Genomic DNA, 19,454 nt, shown 5'->3' on the forward strand with positions numbered 1-19,454 from the left:
TGCAGATTATATCTTGAAAATATATAAATACAGTACAAAAGATGAACATTTTAATATCTTAGGGATAAACAACATAATTTCACAATCCCTGAGTAACTTGGTAGATGATCTTTGAAAGTATTGCAGCCAAAAGGATTCATGTATGGTCAAGTTACAGATGAACTTAGGAAGGCTGGCCCTCAGGCAACATGGATTCCATTTCTGTTTATTCTCATAGGCTTTCCTGCCAGAGTTTGCATACACTCTGCTGGCTAACCATTCAAGAATCCAAGATCGCCTCCAGGACATCCATCATGAGGTATCTAAATAGGACTTCAGTGGAGACCAACTATCCCTGGGATAGTTGTATTTATTTATACTTTAAATGATTAAAATATGTATTTTAAAATTTACTAATCTATGTTGAAAATGTAGACTAGTAAAGATACCAAAACATTCAATGAAAAATATAAAGTTAGGAGACAATGAAATGCAGAATTCTAAAAATAAAATGCAATTAAAATGAAACAAATTCCTAACTCTTTAGTAAATAGTTTTTGAAAAATTCTCAAAACTAAGAATTTATGTATGGAAACAGAATTTTTGAGATTAGTGAAGTTTAACTAAATGCTTTGCAAGCAGCTCCAGAACAAACTAACATGAAGACTATTTATACGGAAGATGTGAAGGATACATTGAACTGGAAGGCTTTTCACATTAAGAAAAACAAACTTACCTGCAACAGATAACAGCTTTGCAGGACAAAGCTAAATCCAGGAAGTACTGTCTTACTCCAAAGGTTAAGGCATACTTCAGAGTTTTGCCATCAATTATTAGAGCAAAGTCATTTTCCTTCCTGAGAGCATCACCAAGGGTAGTACAATGATGGCTGAGAGTTTCTCTTGTTGCCTATAATGAGACATATACACTAATTATTGATTCCTAGACATTCTAATCAGAACATCACACGTTATTTTTTTTTATTACAAAAGCAACTTAGATTTGCTTAGTGCCTTTTACTTTTCAAAGTGCTTTAAGTGATCTGTTTTTTCTTTTAAAATTGCATTTTATAATTTATTGTTTATTTTAAAATGTATCTACACACTCCCTTCTACTACCCAGAGAACCATCCTTTATAATAAAGAGTAAAAAAGAAAGAGAAGGGAAGGAAAGGCAGTTCAGCAAATCTAACCAAGAAAATAACAATCTGACATTCTATGTGTTGGTCCACATTCACAGTCACCCACCTCTGCAAAGAAGGGAGAAAGGTACATTTCATATTGTGAGGGACCATCTTTGGCCATTAGAGCACTCAGTTTTAGGTTCTTTTGTTCTTTCCATTTACATTACTGTAGTCAGTGCTTATATTGTTTTCCTGGTTCTGCTTTGTTCACTTTGCAATAATTCATGTGTTTCCTCTTGTTTCTCTTTATTCTTCTTATTTATTGTTTTCTTACAGCTCAGTAATATTTGGTTACATCACTGTACCACCACCATTTGGTGGCCTACGCTGCTTCTAGTTTCTTGCCACTACAAAAAAGTCCTGATTCAGGTATTTTGGTAGATGATAGGTTTTTTTTTTTTTTTTTACCTTTTCTCTTCTTGGGTATATAGCTTACAGGGGAATCTCTAAGTTCACATATACACAATAATATTACAAGTATTTTTTTTCCTCTGGCAGTTTTGTGTATAATAATCGTTCTAACATTATTCCCATAGATAATTTATTATTATTTTTCACAAACAGGAAGAAGCAGAGATGTAGGTTATCCCTAAGTAATTTACAGCTGATTTGGAATGGGTTTCTGTACTTCTGGGTTTGAATTCTAGCTTTTACTAAATGTTTGACTTTAGGTAACTGATTTTTACCTCTCTAGGGTTCAGTTTCCTCCCCAGTAAAATGAGGGGGTTGGACTGGATGACCTCTAAGGTACTTTCCCATGCTAGCTCTATGATCCTGAGAGAAAAAGGATAATCCTTAAATACTTAATGATGACTGCCAGGTTCATATGACTGATAGAACCTTCAACCAAAGACTTCTGCTACACTGCCAGTTCTGTGGATGCCATTCTTTCAATAGTCTTATAAATTAGTGGGTTTTGCTCACCCAAGTATCTTCTTATTTTTTCAAATGAATGCAGCAACTAAATTGCTCATGAGCCATAGAAAAACTTGCAATTATTGTCAAGGATGAGCCATGAAGCTGAAATAAAATCCAGGTAAGTCACAAATCTGTGTGTGAATGCCCTCATTAATTAGCCTGAGGGATGTAGCTAAGAAAAAAGAAGATCCTCTCTTCCTAATATTTTTTTTCTCTTTCTTCTAAGACATTCTCTGACACCTTTTGATTTGTTAAAGACCTCTTATTTATGGCATAAATGTACCTGGCCTTCTTGGTGATTATCACAGATCTTCAGAAATCAAAAGGTGTCAGGAGATGTAATAGAGAAGAATAACATTTTTTGAAAGGTGAGTAAAAAAGTTCTTTCTAAACTGAATTCTCCTGTCAGCCCACCTATGGTGATATACAGAAACACACACAGACACAGACACACATACACACAAACACACAAAATAAAATGCAAAAAAAATTAATTTAGTTTTTCTAGGTAGAATTAGTTTTGTTGGCTATGTATTGTCAGTTATGTTTTTTCCTTATTTTTAAAAATGCATATTTAAATTTATTTTATTCATATTAATTTATTGCTTCTCTCCAAGACTTGAGGCCATACTTTACGACCCATATTGCATTGAAGCTTATCTCCTGGAGTCAGAGGTAAGTTTATTAGTATATGTTGCTCTATTTTATTTTTGTCTCCTGAAGGGAGAAATGTTTAAACATTTGAACTTGACAGCTTGTGAAAGTGAAATTTCACAAATAAGCTAAAATAAAATAGAAACTGAATATAAAAACGTACAGTACTAAAGAATGAAACCACAATTTCTCTTTTACTTTTCACCTCTTCTCCCCCCTTCCTCCCTTTTACCTATCTTCTTTAGAGTAGGAAATAGCATTTGTTGCTACAATTAGAACAATTTCTGCATTATGAGAGATCAGGATGGTGCCATGCTGCCTCTGGAAACAGGTAGAAGGATGGTCAGGGAGAGTCAGTCATCAAGGGAGGAGGCATGTTGTCCCTCTAACCAGTGAATAAAAAGATCTGAACTGTTCATTTACATGTGGTCAGGCCATAAACGAAGACAGAGCTTTAGAACTTAAGCTAGTTGGCTGGCAATAATCACTGCCCTGGTCAGGCTCCTTTAAATTTAGATTGAACAGTTCTGGAAGTGGAACAAAGGATGTCATCCAGTAAGAAAGTGATTTTTAAAAGTGGCTGGTCATGTAATGTGAGCCAAGCATAAGAGGACAGTCATGTGTTGCAATGGATCTCAAATGTAAAAAAAAAAAAAAAGTACTTGGGAGAAGGCCTAGGGGCAGATTGATAGGAGAGCATGGATAATAATCCTACATGATGAGAAAGCATGAATGGGTTGTGATCTTCAGACATCCACAGAAGTGTTAAAGTTCTAGAAGGTAGACACGGTTCTCTTTAATACCAAGATGATTGTTTTCCACAAGTCAGTTAGTCAATAAGCATTTTTAAGTACTTACTACATGCCAGGATCTGCTACAGAGAAAGAAAGGCAAAGACAGTTCTTGCTCTCAAAGAGCTTCTAGTTTCATGCACTCTAATCTTTTCACCTTGTGGAAATCATTCCTAGTTCTTGGGGAAATGCAGTTGCTCTTTATCAGTTCTTTAACATACAAGCACACTGCATGGAAATCACTTTCTATACTTAGTTGTTGCTGATTTCTCAAGCCAACAATTCAGTCATCCATACAATAGCTTTTTTTTTCCTTTTCATGAACTAAGGGAGATGTTTTCATGCTCTTATCCATATATAATGCATATTTTACATATATTTATATAGGCACACAATATACACTATATACATATACACATGCATATAGCTATATATAGTCATATATGTAAATAAGAATATGTACATACATATATTATTGAATTAATTGATTTGCAGGCTTTATCAGTCATACATCTTTCTTTCTTTCTTTCTTTTTGTTTTACTTTTATTTTTTTAGTCAGGCAATCAGGGTTAAGTGACTTGCCCAGGGTCACATAGATAGTAAGTGTCAAGTGTCTTGAGGTCAGATTTGAACTGAGGCCCTCCTGACTCCAAGGGGGGAGCTGTATCCATTTCACCCCCAGCTACCCCCAATTTTTTTTTTTGACTAGGCAATGAGGTTAAGTGACTTGCCCAAGGTCACACAGCTAGTAAGTGTCAAGTGTCTGAGACCAGATTTGAACCCATGTTCTCCTGACTCAGGGCCAGTGCTCTATCCAAGGCACCACCTAGCTGCCCCATAGTCATTTGTATTTCTTTGGCACCTCTGAAATTAAAATTCATTCAAGTGGAATCCTCTTTATGAATTTGCCCAGAGGTTACACCTTTGCTTTTGGAATCATTAAGGTGTATGAGATTACTTTTTAGTACAGTGTCAATAACTTGTAAATGTGGGGAAAGAGTCTTTGCTTCTTTTGTTGGTTACTCTTTTTGCAGAGAACCCCCCACCCCCCCAAAAAAACCAACCTCTAAAACAAATTAAATAAAATGTTCTCTTTTACGTCTAACTGCACTAATTTTCTTTGTGCTAAAACTTTTCAATTTTATATTATAAACATTGCTCATTTTATCTTTTGTTATCATCTTTATCCCATATTTGGTCCAAAATGATACTGTTACCCATAGGTGTAAAAGGTATTTCCTTCACCTTTGTTCTAATTTATGTCATGGTCTTTTAGTATAGAGACCATGTGTCCATTTAGTATTGAGGCATATGATGTGAAAAGTTGGCTTAAGCCTAATTTCTGTTTATAGCATTAAGAGCAGGTTTGTAGAATATTGAGTCTTTACACCAGTAAACAAAATCACTAGATTTACTGGATACCGGTACTATTTTTTTTGCCCATTTATAATTTTCCTAATATTGAACCAACTATGTATTCCTGCTATAAATCTAACTAGGTCATAGCGTGTAACCTTTTCAGTATTGTAAAGTTGTAGAAGTTGAAGTTTCTTTGCAAACATTTTATTAAAAATGTTTATAATAATATTCATTAGAGATATTGGGTTAATAAATGCTTACTGACTAATCAAAGCTTTCTTTCTCTGATGTAACTTTTCTTGGTTTATGTATCAAGAACACATTTGTGTCATAGGAATTGGGAGAAATGATTTCTTTATTTTTGCATATAATTTATATAATATTGAAATTAATAGTTCTTTGAATGTTTGATAGAATCCACTTGGAAATCCATTGAGCGCCATTTTTCCCCCTCTGGGAATTCTTATGTAGCTTGTTCAATTTTCTTTTCTAACATTAGGTTAATTAATTTTTCAGTTTCTTCCTCTGCTAATCTGAGTAGTTTATATTTTTACTTTCATTAATTTCATTTGTAATGATAAGTTTTATGACAAAATCATTCCTAATAGTTTATTTCCTCTTCATCTGTTGTGAATTCTTCTTCATTTTTACTTTAGCATTTCAGTTTCCCTTTCTTTTTATAGACCAAACTTGCTGGCAGTTTGTCTATTTTGTTAGCTTTTCCAAAAAGATAAACCAATTCAGTCATATTTACTTATCAATTTTTTTTACCAATTTTATATATTCTTTGATTTTCAGAATTTCTACTTTTGTGTTTAGTTGAGGTTTTTCAATTTGTTATTTTCTATTTTTTTTAGTTATGTGCCTAATTCATTCATCTGTTCTTTCTTTTATTGATAAGAGTATTTAGATTAAAATTCCTCTTACTAATTACTTTGTGTCCAAAAAGTTCTGGTATGTTGTCTTATTGTTAGTTTCTTTAATGAAATTACCTATTGTGTCTATCATTTTTTTCCTTGACATATTTTAAAGGCTATTATTATCCACTGAAATTTGAATCTTTTCTTCAAATGCCCTTTATTGATTATATCTTTACTGTTGTATGATTAATAGAAGATATTCTGTTATTCTCTGTTATTTTGTGTTTATTATTTTTTAATTTGTTTATGAGGATTTTGTGTGCTAGAATGATCAATCTTTGTATGCTGAATTGAGACATATGTGTACACCTTTCAATTTCCATTTAGTAATCTCCAGATAGCCACCATCTCTATATTTTCTAAAATTATATTACCTTCTTATTTATCTTTTTCATAAGATTTGTCTATGTCTGAAGGTACATATTGATGGCTCTAATTATTTTGACTTTGCTGTTACTTTCATCCGGAAATTCAATTAGCTTTTCAAGTACTTAGATGCGATGCTATTCAGTACATAGAGTACTCATATTATTTCATTGTCTATAGTATATTTAAGCAAAATATAGTTTCTATGCTTATCTCTCTTTTAATAATATGTACTTTTTTTTTTATTGTTGTCTGAAACCATGATCACTGTTCCTGTGTTTTTTAAATTTGTCTGAGGCATATTTTGGTCCAATCCCTTATTTTTACTCTGAGTGAATCCTGATGTGAGAAATGTGTTTCTTGTAAACAACATACTGCATTCTAATCCATTCTGTTAACCTATCATTCAGTGTATTCAAATTTCTGGTTATGATTATTAATTGTATTTCCCTTCCATAATAACTTTATACTTATACCTATCTTTTCCTCCTTTGCCCTTCTTTATAAAGAATGAGAAAAAGGTAATGTGATCAACAGAAATAATCTATTGCTATGCTTGTATATGCTTCTCATGAATCCCAATTATGAGAAATACTAAGTTTTCCTTTCTACTTTATTTCTTCCCTCCTATTTTCTTTCCTCCTCCTTTTTCTTTTGTCCCTTAAAACTAATAAAATAGAACAAAGAATCTCCAGGGCCTATGTTTGTCTTTCTTTATTCACCTTGACTGTTTTTTACTTTTCTGAATTTAGAGATTTTGGAGGGAATTCTCTATACCACTCCTGAGTGTTTTTAATAGGAGGTTTCTTTCAGGAAGTAGTCAATGGATTCTTCCTATTTTTACTTTGCCTTAAAGTTCTATTAGATTTGGGAAGTTTGCTCTTATGATTTCTTGATATATGGAATTCAGGCTTTTTGTTTGGTCACGATTTTCAGGGAGTTTGATGATTCTTAAATTTTCTCTTCTATTTTGATGTTCTATTTTTTTTTAGTCTTTCAACTTTTTTTCTCTAATACTGCTTTTTGTCTCATTGAACCATTGTGTTCCATTTGCTTCATTGTTTAAAAATAAAAACCCAACTACTTGGGTAGGTTTACTTGTTGGACTTAATATATAATTTTTCATTAAATTCGTGTAGTTTTCTGTTTACTTATGTCTTCAGCTTTATTTTCTTTTTCTTTTTTTTCTTTTAGTTTTAGGCAATTGGGGTTAAGTGACTTGCCCAGGGTCACACAGCTAGTAAGTGTCAAGTGTTTGGGCCGAGGCCGAATTTGAACTCAGATCCTCCTGACTTCAGGGCTGGCACTCTATCCATTGCGCCACCTAGCTGCCTCTCATCTTTATTTTCTATATTGGTACTCAGTTCAGGGTTATTTCCCCCCCATTCCCTATCCCCTTCTCCAGTCTAAACCCTCACACTCTAGTAGGAGATGTGCAGGCCCTGTTTGGTCCTGTCCTCTCTGTAGTTTGGATACCACAGCTAGGTCAGGATGAGGTGGTTGGTTCTAGATTCCACAGTCTGCCACAATCCCTGGCTTCTCCCTTTATCTCCTGGTGGCCCAACATGGGAGTTGGCATTTAGGTCTCTGTCTTCTTTTCTTGCACAGTCTCTAATAAGCCATTAGCTTGGTCTCCTGCTGCAATCTTGACAGGCTCCAATCAAGGGTTGGCAATTTTTTTTTAAGTACTTCTAAATGTCCCTTTGCAAGGAAGCTCTTTGTGAATACAATCACAAAAGAAACCTTTGACAATGAAATCTGAGGTAATTTTATAGTGAAATAAAATGGGAGACTTGAATTGGGTGGAATCGATCACAGAATGTAAGACATCATTTTAATTTTGGCAAAACTGGGCTTGGCAAAGTTGGAAGCAACAAGAGACCAGATGTGCCTAGCAAATGTTAGGGTTCCTAAGAGCTCTGTTTTTGATGACCAAAAGAGTAACCCTGTAGACAGCACCCCACATTAAGTTGGCACTTCTGTTCTTTCAATTCTGTGAAAAACCCAGAGATTTCTCTGCTAGGGTTCCAAGATAATCTTACTCAAGAATATGGCCAAGGAAGGTCTTAAAAGAAAATGTATAAATGAAACTAGAAGAAAGATAGAAGCAAATGTGAACAGGCTCAACTTCATAAACAAGGAAGAAAAGAAATAGAAAATAGTCAAGATTATAAGTATATGGCTTCAGATAGGATGCTTTGGCCATTTACCTCTAAACTTGCCCTGGATTCAGCTGTTAAACTTTTTCAGTTTAGTCAACAAAAAAGATGAAAAAAATCCTAAAGTAATAAATACAATAAAAGCTAAACTATTGTAATTGTACTAGATGCCCTGACTGCTTCACCCCACACTATATTTTGTCAGCTATTTACATCCTTGTTTAAAAGGCATCCTGAAGTTGACCTCTCCCAAAAAATCCCAAGAAGAGCCCATTGTTTTCTTTTATCCTGTCTATTCTGGATAGGACACAACTCCTCCCATTTTAATGAAGTTATCAACATAGTATTACGTGAATGTATTTAAATTACTGCATATTCTTCTATTGGCTTAATGTTTCTATTAAGCTGGTCACCTGGAAGGAAGCACAATCATTCATGTATGATCTGACACTATCTCCTTCCTCCATCTGGAACTAGGATTTCATTAGCTTTTTTGGTAGCCGTGTTACATTGATGATTCATGTTGAGATCACAGTCCATTAAAACACCTAAATCTTTTCCACAGAAACTATCATCTAGCCATACCTTCACTTATTCCACACTTGTGAAGTTGATTTTCTGAACCCAAGCTGAGAATTTTACATTTCTCTCTATTAAATTAAAGGTTTTTTTTTTAAACATTTAGCCCATCACTCCACCTTTAAGATTGTCAGAAATTTCAAAGCAGGAGAAGAAATATAAGGAATTTAAACTAACTTGCATATTTTATTAGCCCTTTGGTGGTCTGTGCCACTACAATCATCATTCAAGACATGAGGTATTTGAAAATTTATGGCCAAATAATGTTTCTCTCTTTCTCCTCCATGATTACAGTCTCCAAATATTCACACTCCAAAGTTATTACAAATTAGCAGAACATTCCAAGAGTGTTCTTTACAATATCTTACAGCCAAAATCAAGTATGAAAAATGTTAACATGTTCTTAAACAAAGAGTTATGACTCCCCTAATAGCAATTTGTGTAAACTATTGGACATTGCTTGTTTTTCTAGAGTGTGTTACTTATTCAGCAGGACCATGGATATTTTAGATATTTTTAAGCACAGTGTCTAGGAATTAGGAACTCTAGCTTCTCATCTGATTCTCATATGAAGTGGTAGAGAAGAAAGAGAAGTAAGGAAGACATGACTGGCTGTTTAGAAGTAGGTGAAAATTATACTTACAATATGACGGTCCCCTTGGTAACTGTCTCAAACAGGATCACATGAAAAATGACTGAGCTTTCTGCTAAAGGGGTCTGGAATCGCTAACTTCCCCAAGTTACACCAATACATAACTTTGAAAAAACACATATAAATAGAATATATGAAATATAGAGTGATTTTTTTTTTCCCTCACCAAAAGCAAAGGTAGAGAGGAGTTGACACAATGGAAAAAAAATGGTCAGAGATCCTTAGACATGGCAAATATTGAAAAAAACAGGATTACTTTGATGTCCTTTAAATAGGAACATTTAATAAATATAAGTTGCGGAATATCATAAGATCAAAGATTTTGAGGTGAGGTCACTTAGTCTAACTCAGGGGTGGGGAACCTGCAGTCTCGACCCCACATGTGACCCTCTAGGTCCTCAAGTGTGGCTCTTTGATTGAATCTAAAATTCACAGAACAAATTCCCTTACTAAAAGGATTTGTTCTGTAAAACTTGGACTCAATTGAAAGGTTGCACACAAGAAACTAGATGGCCGCATGTGGCCACCAGTCTGCAGGTTCCCCATCTCTGGTCCAACTTTTGCATTTTACAGATGAGGAAACTCAGGCCCAAAGAGGCTGACTTTGGAATCAGAAAGACCTAGGTTTGCATCTTGGTTCAGAAACTTACTACCTGTGTGACTATGGGCAAGTCTCTGAACTCCTATAAGTCGAGACTTCCTCATTTATCAAATGAGATGGTGAGACTTGATTCCCTCTGAGGTTTCTTCTAGCCCTATGATCCTAGGTTAGGAGAGAGTAGGTAGCAAAGTCAGGATTCAAAGAAAAGACCTCTAATACCAGCTCCTGTCCTCATCATGCTACACTAGTGCTTCTCAAACTTTGATGTCCTGGGACCCCTTTACATTCTTAAAAATGATTTTGGACCAAGCACCCATCCCACCCCCAAGAGCATTTCTTTATTTAGGCCCTGCCAGTCAGTATTTGCTGTATTAGAAATGCAAGCATTTTGGTATTGATATGAAAAGACTTTTGACCTTGAGGACCTGACCATACTTTGTGATTACCTGTACTTTACCAAGTGCCCCAAGAGAAAAAACAGCATAAAGACACCTAGAACTTTTTTTCATTATTAAAAAAAAAGACCCTTTGTTGACTTTCCAGCACTCAAATAATTTAGTTGGGATAAAGGCTCAATCTCCCCTGTGACTTTTGCCCTTTGTAATGTCAAGCAGAACAAAGGAAGTCAGATAGGAAGGAATGGCTTTTCTGTAGTAATGTATGGGCCCAAACAAGTAAGTTCATTCAACCTGGGAAAATGGTTCTGTTTTGATTAGGTGCTATTCCTGGTCAGGCCATATTCCAGACACAAAGCCACCATCATGCTGATTAGTGAAGGTGGTATCTAAAGCTATGCACTAGTAACTCATGTCAACTATTATCTCAGCAAAGTGATTTTTTAAAGTATTATCAATACCTAACACATTTGCTTCCTCATTACCTGCTCAGTGCTTGAATCCTTAGAACTGGGGTTCCCACCATTTTTCTAGAGCTGCTCTAAGGTTTCTGATGATGTCCTAATTGCCACACACAATGGCTTCTTATTAGTTCTTCCTTAATTTCTCAGCAGCTATTGACACTGTAGACCTCTGTTTCCTGCGAATAGATAGCCTGTATATTCTACAGGTAGCATCTCTATGTCAAGAAAAGGCAAAGGGAACCAGTGCAATGGGATGACCCCTCTATGGTAAACTTAGGAGAGAATATGAATAGGCATGGCACAGGATGAGTAGCATGGAAGGGTGGTGATTTTTGTCATTGGAGGGAATATCTAATCAATTAATAAGCACTTAATAAGTGCCAGGCACAATGCCAAGCCTAGGAAATAAAAACACAGGACAGTCCTTTACTGTATCGAGTTCACATTCTCGTGGGACACACAACACATTTACAGATAAGTACATACTGGATGTGTGTGTGTGTGTGTGTGTGTGTGTGTGTGTGTATACCATTTAGTGGTTGGAAGAGTTGCTAACAGCTGAAGGAATTAGGAAAGGCAATTGAGCTGTGCCTCAAAAGGTACAAGGCATTACAAGAAGGAGAGCAAGAAGAGTGAAGAAGGAGAACACTACTAGCCTGCACAAAGGCAAGGGCATAGGAGATCACATGTTGTAGACAAGGGCAGCAGGTAGGCCAGTTTGGTTGGAGCACAGATGGAGTGGGGGCAGGGAGTAAATGCATAATTAGTATAGTAAAACAAATGTTTTCCTTGGTTTCTTAAAAGGAAAAGCATACACACACATGAATACACATGTATTAATTTTTTTTTAGGAGAGAAGCAAGATGAGCTGGAGACAGACCGTGAAATGCTTAAATGGCCAAACAGAAGAATTTGCATTTTATCCTTATTTAGTGCAATGGGAAGCCACTGAGGCTTATTAAGCATGGCCAGATAGGTGCTTTAGAAACATTAATTTGGTGGTCATGTGGGGGACTAGACAGAGAATAAACAGGATGCAAAGACATCAATCAATTAGGATAAAATCACAAATCCATTTGATTAGGAGAGTATTTCACACATGCATTTATTATGTAATGCAACAACAGATTGTCTTGTATAATAGAAAAGCCATTTGTGTTAGGCTCTTATCCCAATAAATATATCATAAGCTCCCTGAGGGCACAGATCAAGTCTTATCTAAACTTCTTCACCAGGGCCCTTCCCATAGTGCTTTGCACACAGCAGGTGCTTAATAAACAGTTGATGTGTTACATCACATTATATTATATTCCCATTTCATTCTGATTGAGCAGGGAGAGCAGGAGGCAGAACAAAATGGAAGAAAGCAAGAAAAGTAAGGGGAAAAAAGAGAGAGCAAAGTGATATGAATACCATGAAATGATTTAAACACTACTGTGTGTAAAGGTTTTACAAAAGCCTTCGTGGTGATTATTTCACATAATCCCCTAAATGCCTAAAATCTGAGCTTTGTGTTAACTTTTTTTCACTGGTGATAGAATGACTCAAGTGCAGAAGGAAACATTTTCTCAGAATTTATGCTGGCATATATCCCGTTGAGCTACATTTTCCTGGACGAAGCTGTTCTCAGAGTATAGCAACACAGGCCCCTGAAGGTGAATAAATTATCCAGTTTAAGGCTTAAGGAAGGCAATAGTGGGGGTTAGAGTGAAACTGCTACTACCAAGAAAACAGCTTTAAACTGAAAAGTAAAGGGGAGAAAGAAACTGTCTACGTCTGGGAGTCTTAATATTTTTTTCTGTCATGGACCCTTTTGGCAATCTGGTGGAGTATATAAGCCCTTCTCAGAATAATATTTTTAAATGCGTAAAATAAAACACATAGGATTATAAAGTGAACCAATTAAATTAAAATACAGTTATCAAAAATATATGCTTGAAAAGCCAAGTTCATAGACACCAAGTTAAGAAACCCTGGTTTTCATTGATTTACCAAGCTGGAGAGACTAGTAAGAGTAGGTACAATGCAGGAAGAGTGGTTGTCAAGACATCCCAAAGACAAGAGGAGAAAAAATCCAAGCAAGGAATCAATCAATAGTCAAAACAAAAGAAAACAACAAAAAAAATCAGAGTCTGAAATTTCTATATACAAATGCTCAAAATATAAGCAATATAGCGAGGAACAACTAGGGCATCTAATACAAAGAGGTGAATTTGACTTGACAGATATTACTGAGACTTGGTGGGATGAGAGCCATGACTGGAATACAGCTTTGGGTGGATATATCTTATTCAAATGAAACTGGGAAGGTTAAAAAAAAGGTAGGAGGTTTTGAGGGAGTGAGCAGCATTACACAGCTATTTAAGTTTACAACTGCACTAAGAATCTTGGGACATCCTGTATATCTAGAAGATATGAGGAAATCCCAGAACCACAGGGAAGAAACAATTTGGGGAAAAGTAAAAAGAAGAAAACCAAAAGTGATTGTCATTAGAACACATTAATAGGCTTTTGCTTTTGTTGTTCAGTTGTGATTTCCTTGGCAAAGATACTGAAGTGGTTTGCCATTTCCTTCTTTAGCTCATTTTACAGATGAGAACATTGAGGCAAACAGGGTTAAGTGACTTGTTTGGGGTCACACGACTAGTAAGTTTCTGAGGCCAGATTTGAACTTAGAAAGATGAGTCTTCCTGATTCCAGGGCTGGCACTCTAACTGCCCTACTAGCAGGCTATCAGAGCAGAAAAAGAATAGAAGAGAGGAATTCACAAAACAAAACATAAACCTTTTATACACACAGAAGTATGACATCATTTCAGTTATCCTGATATCTATCGGAGCTCTATCTCTGCCAAAACACAGAACAGCTAAGAACTTTGTAACTCACTTTAATAATAGTTTCATCCTTCTTTAAGTATAAGAACTAAAAAGGAAAACGGAAAGGATTCTCACAAACAGGAGAGGATTGGTTACTGGGGTAGAAATAATGGGAACCTTGGGAAGAAGTAACCATTCCCTTTCAGAGTTGATGATAGAAAAGGAAGGGAAATCTGGGCATAGTCTGACATGTATATTACTAGATTTGGGGAGAACAGCTCTCAAAGTGTTCAGAAGAAACAATGGTTTCAGGTGCCCATGGAATACGATTCTAATGGGAAACTGAGCCCAGAAGGGATGAGTAGGTCTCAAGAATGGAATTCTTATGACGTAAAGGGAAACAGCTTTATGAGAAAGAAAAACAGAAGGTGTCTGAAAAGACTGATAAGATTGCACAGAGAACTCCCAATTTAGATTTTAAAACTAAATGTACAAAAATTATGTAAAAGGACAGGTATATTACTGAGTATTAATTCAAATTCATAGCATGATATTTACTGTAAGAATACTGTAGAAATTCTAAAACTTTGAAGTAAGGCTGTCAGGAAAAGCTAAGAAAATTAAGTACTTAATTTTTTTAAACTATATTTGGAAATAGCATAGAGTCAATGTAGGAAAGAGTACTACTATTTGGGTATTTGGAATGATGACAACTGATGAAAGAGAGGAGGCAGAGCTGCCTAATTCTTTTTTGCTTGGTTTCTCTGCTAAAGATGTTGACCTTTATAGTGGAAAGGATGAAACAAATCTGCCTAATATGGAGTTGCCATCAAACATGTTTAAGGAGATGCATATTCTAACCTAATATTTCAAAGGAGCTGATCTTGAATTCAAGTCACATGACTCCAAATAAACTATATCCTAGGTCACTGAAAGAAGTGGCAGATGGGATTACTGAGCCACCTTCAATCATCTTTTCTTTGAAATATTTTGAAAATAGAGGAATTGCAGAACTGGACTGGCAAACGGAAGAAAACAGAATCTGCAAATGATAGTGTGACTGGTTTGGTCATGTGGCCGACAAGCTAGAAGACTAGATATCTTCTCTAGTCCTCACAAACTCACCAAAAAAAACCCCTTAAAGAGGAATTGTGTCAGAAGTTGAGCAATTATAGGTGAAGCCATACAAGAAAGAAAGAAGCTCAACAAAATACTTGATTTAAAAGTGAAGAATGCCAATCTCTTGATGCAATCAAGCAGTATCCTGCCAACCTCCAAGTTCAGACACAGCCCATTAACTGCCCTAGAGCTGCCTCTTTTTGGAACCCACTCAAGATTTCCTTCCTACTGCAGAGACTGCCAACATACTCCATCCTGGCTATCCCATCATCATCACATCCAGTTGCAATAAGCAGCTCTTCTTAGTCACATGTGTGGGAGGGAGAGGTAAGGGGAAAATTTGGCTTCCCTCTGCCTGGGGTAGCCTCTAAATAAAGGAACTCCAAAACAGCAAATTCTGCTGGAAACATCCATCTTCTTCCCCCTCTCCCCCCACTTCTCAATACTGCAAAAATTGGCCTATATAGATTCAACCAGAAAACCTAAAAATGGAAGAAGTTGGAGCAAGGGACTAGTTTGTGTGCCCACGGCTGAAGGAAGAAAAGAACCCCCCAAATATTAACATGCTAAACACTGAGCCAATTTAATAAGCTGAAACTTATTAGGAATAGATGTAAAGTCTTATATTTGAGCTAAAAAAATTTTACTTCACAAGTTGGGGAAGGTTAGATAGTAGTTTGTCTGGGAAATTAAAAAAACCCTGAGGTTTTGGTGAACTGCAAGCTCCCAACAGTTAATAGTATAAGCAATACAGCCACCAGCTAGGATAATATAATCATATAATATTAAGATAGACAGCTTCCAGGAATAAGAAGACAACAATCCTTTTTGTATCCTATTCTGGTCAGACTAAATCTGGAGTATTGTATTTTGTTCTGGGTGCTACAGTTTAAGAAGGATGTCACAAGCTGGAGAATGTCTATAGGATAGCAACCAGAATGTTTAAAGGCCTGAAGTCATGCAACAGGACTCGTAGGACTGGTTAAGGAAACTGAGACTGTTTTACAAGGCAAGGAGATTTAGGGAGCACATTACATCTGTCCCCAAGTACTTGGAAGAGAGATTAGACTTGTTCCATTTGGCGCCAGAAGGTAAAATAGTGGGCAAAAGTTACAATAGCAAATTTAGACTTCATACAAGGAAAATATTCCTAGTAATTAGAATTGTCCAAAAGTGGAACAGACTGCCTCAGGGAGCAGTAGGATCCCCTTCACTGGAAGTCTTTAATCAAAAGCAAAGGCTATATAGCCATTTTTGGATTTTACTACAAATGGAATTCTTTCGGGAGCATGGGCCAGGCTAGATGGTGGCCAAAGTCCTTTCTAACTCTGAACTTCTGCAATTCTGTGAAATAAAAAGATTCATGTAATTTTAGAGTGGTAAATGAATCTAATGTCAAGCTTGTTTCCTTGGCATCAACTCATTTGCCTTTGATTACTTTCAGAAAACAGATGAATGATTGCATCATTGACTTTCAGAGAAGCTGCCTTGACTAATGGGTATGCTGATCATTATCTAAACATCATGTTCTACCTATTTCATGTGTAAAATTTTAAAACTAAAGATTTTTCTTAGTTCAGGAGCTGCTCCAAAACTCTTAAGCACAAGGGATCCCAAAATTTATCATTGAGATATTATTTTTAATTTCTTTTGAGCCATAAGATTATTGGTGAGAATGGAGGTGTTAAGGTTCTAAGACTAGTAGCAAAGGGTAAGGGAAGAAGCATACAGTACCTACTAGGAGCCAGATGCCATACTAAGTGTTTTAACAAAGTATTTTACAAATATTTCATTTGATATTTACAAACAGAAAGTACCATTACTATCCTCACTTTATAGTTGAGGAAACTGAAGCAGACAGAAGTTAAGTCACTCACCCCAGGTTGCACAGCTAATAAATGTCAGAGACTGGACCGGGTGCAGGTCTTCCTGACCCCAGGCCCAGTGCACTATCCACTGAGCCATCAGCTGCCTAAAAAGTTGGTAGTAACCTACTAGAAGGCTTGATCACTCATGATGAATTATTTGGATCATAGTAACTTTATAAAAATAGGCTACACCAAGGCACACTGGGATTGCCATTGGCATGAGTGAGGCAAATACACATGCTAATAAACTTGAAGTACTGAAGGATTAAAGTATAACACCAATATTTTTCATTGAGTTGTTTTGTTATAATGTTGACATGGCCTTAAATCAGTAGAGAATGGGAGCATATGATTTGTGATATGCTATTTTCAGTCTTTCATAGCATTTAAATATTTTTTTCTAATCCATTTCTTTCCATTGCAGCCAAGTTGGCATTCCTCCCTGAGGTCTACTTTTAGTAAGCTATGTGCCAAACAATATACAAGCAATTTTAACACTCTTGTCCTACTAACGCAAATGGCTAACCAGCCTTTTATATCTGAAAAAACAACACATCACCTTTTTTTTTTTTGTAATTTCAGCCCCAAAGAAAATGTCACATTTAACTTTATTCTCACAAAAAGTATTTTTTTAAAGTGCCTTTGCTTCTGAGGTTGATACATCAAGCACACTTGAAGCTAAAATAAGATCTTAAATAACATTTTCAATGCAAGAGAACCTACATCATTTTGCTTGTAAAAAGAGAAAAATCCATAGTACCAAGCTGACAGTAACTCTAGTGGAGAAAATGCAGTGTTTTAAACATGCTGAAATGACTTTTCAAAGCAGCATAAAATTTATAGTAAGAGACTTAAGGGGCATATCAAAACAAAACCTCAAGTAGCCCAACTTTTTTTTTTTGTCTTCTGGAGTCAAGTCAATAACTTGCTTATTCTGGATTCTATTCAGAAGTCATTCAGCAGTGGCTGGTTCCCCAGACTGAATAATACACACACATTGAGCTTCACAGGGTGCAGATGATAATTTCATAATTATGTTCTGAGAAGACTCTGCAGAGGGATAGCATTTTACTTCATATGGTACTGCTGGTATCAAATTCAGATAAAGGGAATTTCTTCGGTCTGGAAGAAGAATACACATTCCTGGTCTACCATCAAATAGGAGACTGTCAAGTTTGAATTGTCTTTGTTAAGGAAAGAGGAAAAGCAACATAACAAAATAAAGTTGGTTTAAAGCCCCAAATTCACACACTGAGCAGGAACACTTGCTACATACAGTTTGCACTAGGCTCATCAGATGGTGGTAAAAAAAAATGGTCCCATTTGTCATAGTAGTGTAACAAGGAATACTGGTAGGAAAAATGGGCTTAGGAAGTGATGACCAGAGGGCCAACTTGACATCCAGACTGGGTACTATTGCACAACACTCAATGACTAGGCTCTCTGTGGCTGAGAAAGAGAGAGCGAGATTTCAGCTCCAGATTAGATGGGCAGAAAATAAACTTGGATAGCAGTAGAGGCATTGATATTCGACCTACATAATTAGTAGGTGAAAGTAAGGATCAAGGACTGTTTTTATTGAGAACTTTGAAGACCATTTGAACTTAAGAGGGAGAATCCTATTTCTTTAACCCCCTCTGAAGGCTTAGGCATTCAACAATTTTCTTGCTGTTGCTGCAGTCTCTGTCAGTACACCATGCCCCTGTCTTTCCCCACTATCTTTTGGCAACAAGTAGCAGACTTGAACTCTTCTTAATCTCTTCTAAGAGAGGAGGCATATGAAAATAGAAATAGCAGCTCACTACAGCATCAGTTAGCCAGAGAACTAAAGAACAGAGGGAACTGAGACATGGTTCCTGTGTGTGTGTAGTTACAACAGGCATGAAGGAAAGGAAATTAGTTTCTGGCTGGGGCCAGTTCTGTTCCCCCAGAAATCACTTGGGTCAGGGTCTGAGGCCAATGAAAAATGAATTAAGCAACGTGGGAGGAGGCTGAGACAATTTAGAGGCCCAGCATTTCTTCAGGAATCTGCTATAAACATGGGAGGAGTCAGAAAGTATGAAATAGGGGAAAAATCAAGAGTGAAATTACTGAAGATCACAGGAGGAAGAAAACTAAGTTAAAAACTGTAAGTATGAGAAGATAAATTCACTGGGAAGGCATTAAAATCAGAAGGAAAGATGGCCATCAAAATATCTAAACAAATTCAAACATCTCTAAGAAAATATTCTAAGACAAACAAAATTGAACCAATATCCAATGAGGCAGAGGACTCTGTGGATTCCCCCCTGACAACTTGGAACAACAGCACTATGTTCCCCAATGGTTTGAGAGAAATAATAATCATGAAAATAGAATTTATGACATGTACAACAGAAAAAAAACCTGAATCCATGGAGGATCCCAAATAAATAGATAGATAAATTAATGAATGAATAAAACTAACTAAATGAATTCTCTCCAAATAAATGAAAGAGAAAACTGATTGAGAATATATTTATATTGAAGTGAAGGACAATTTGGAAAAATAGAAGCAAAAAAACTAACACTGAAAGGGGAAAGGAAAGGAATAAGTAGATAGATAGATAGATAGATAGATAGATAGATAGATAGATAGATAGATAGATAGA

The 19,454-nt window shown here is 36.0% G+C and overlaps 1 protein-coding gene across 4 annotated transcripts in view; it reads right to left on the minus strand.

Moving 5' to 3' along the window:
* ATP8A1 (ATPase phospholipid transporting 8A1) overlaps positions 1 to 19,454 on the minus strand; it is a 287,178-nt gene that overhangs the window by 86,203 nt on the left and 181,521 nt on the right. For all 4 annotated transcript variants that reach the window (XM_027836226.1, XM_027836225.1, XM_027836228.1 and 1 more), the window contains one exon: positions 716 to 888. In XM_027836226.1, coding sequence (XP_027692027.1) covers positions 716 to 888 — 173 coding nt within the window. The remainder of the gene's footprint in view (positions 1 to 715; positions 889 to 19,454) is intronic.

The sequence above is a fragment of the Vombatus ursinus genome, unplaced genomic scaffold, assembly GCF_900497805.2.
Source record: "Vombatus ursinus unplaced genomic scaffold, bare-nosed wombat genome assembly UNPS02014818.1, whole genome shotgun sequence".
NCBI lineage: Eukaryota > Metazoa > Chordata > Mammalia > Diprotodontia > Vombatidae > Vombatus > Vombatus ursinus.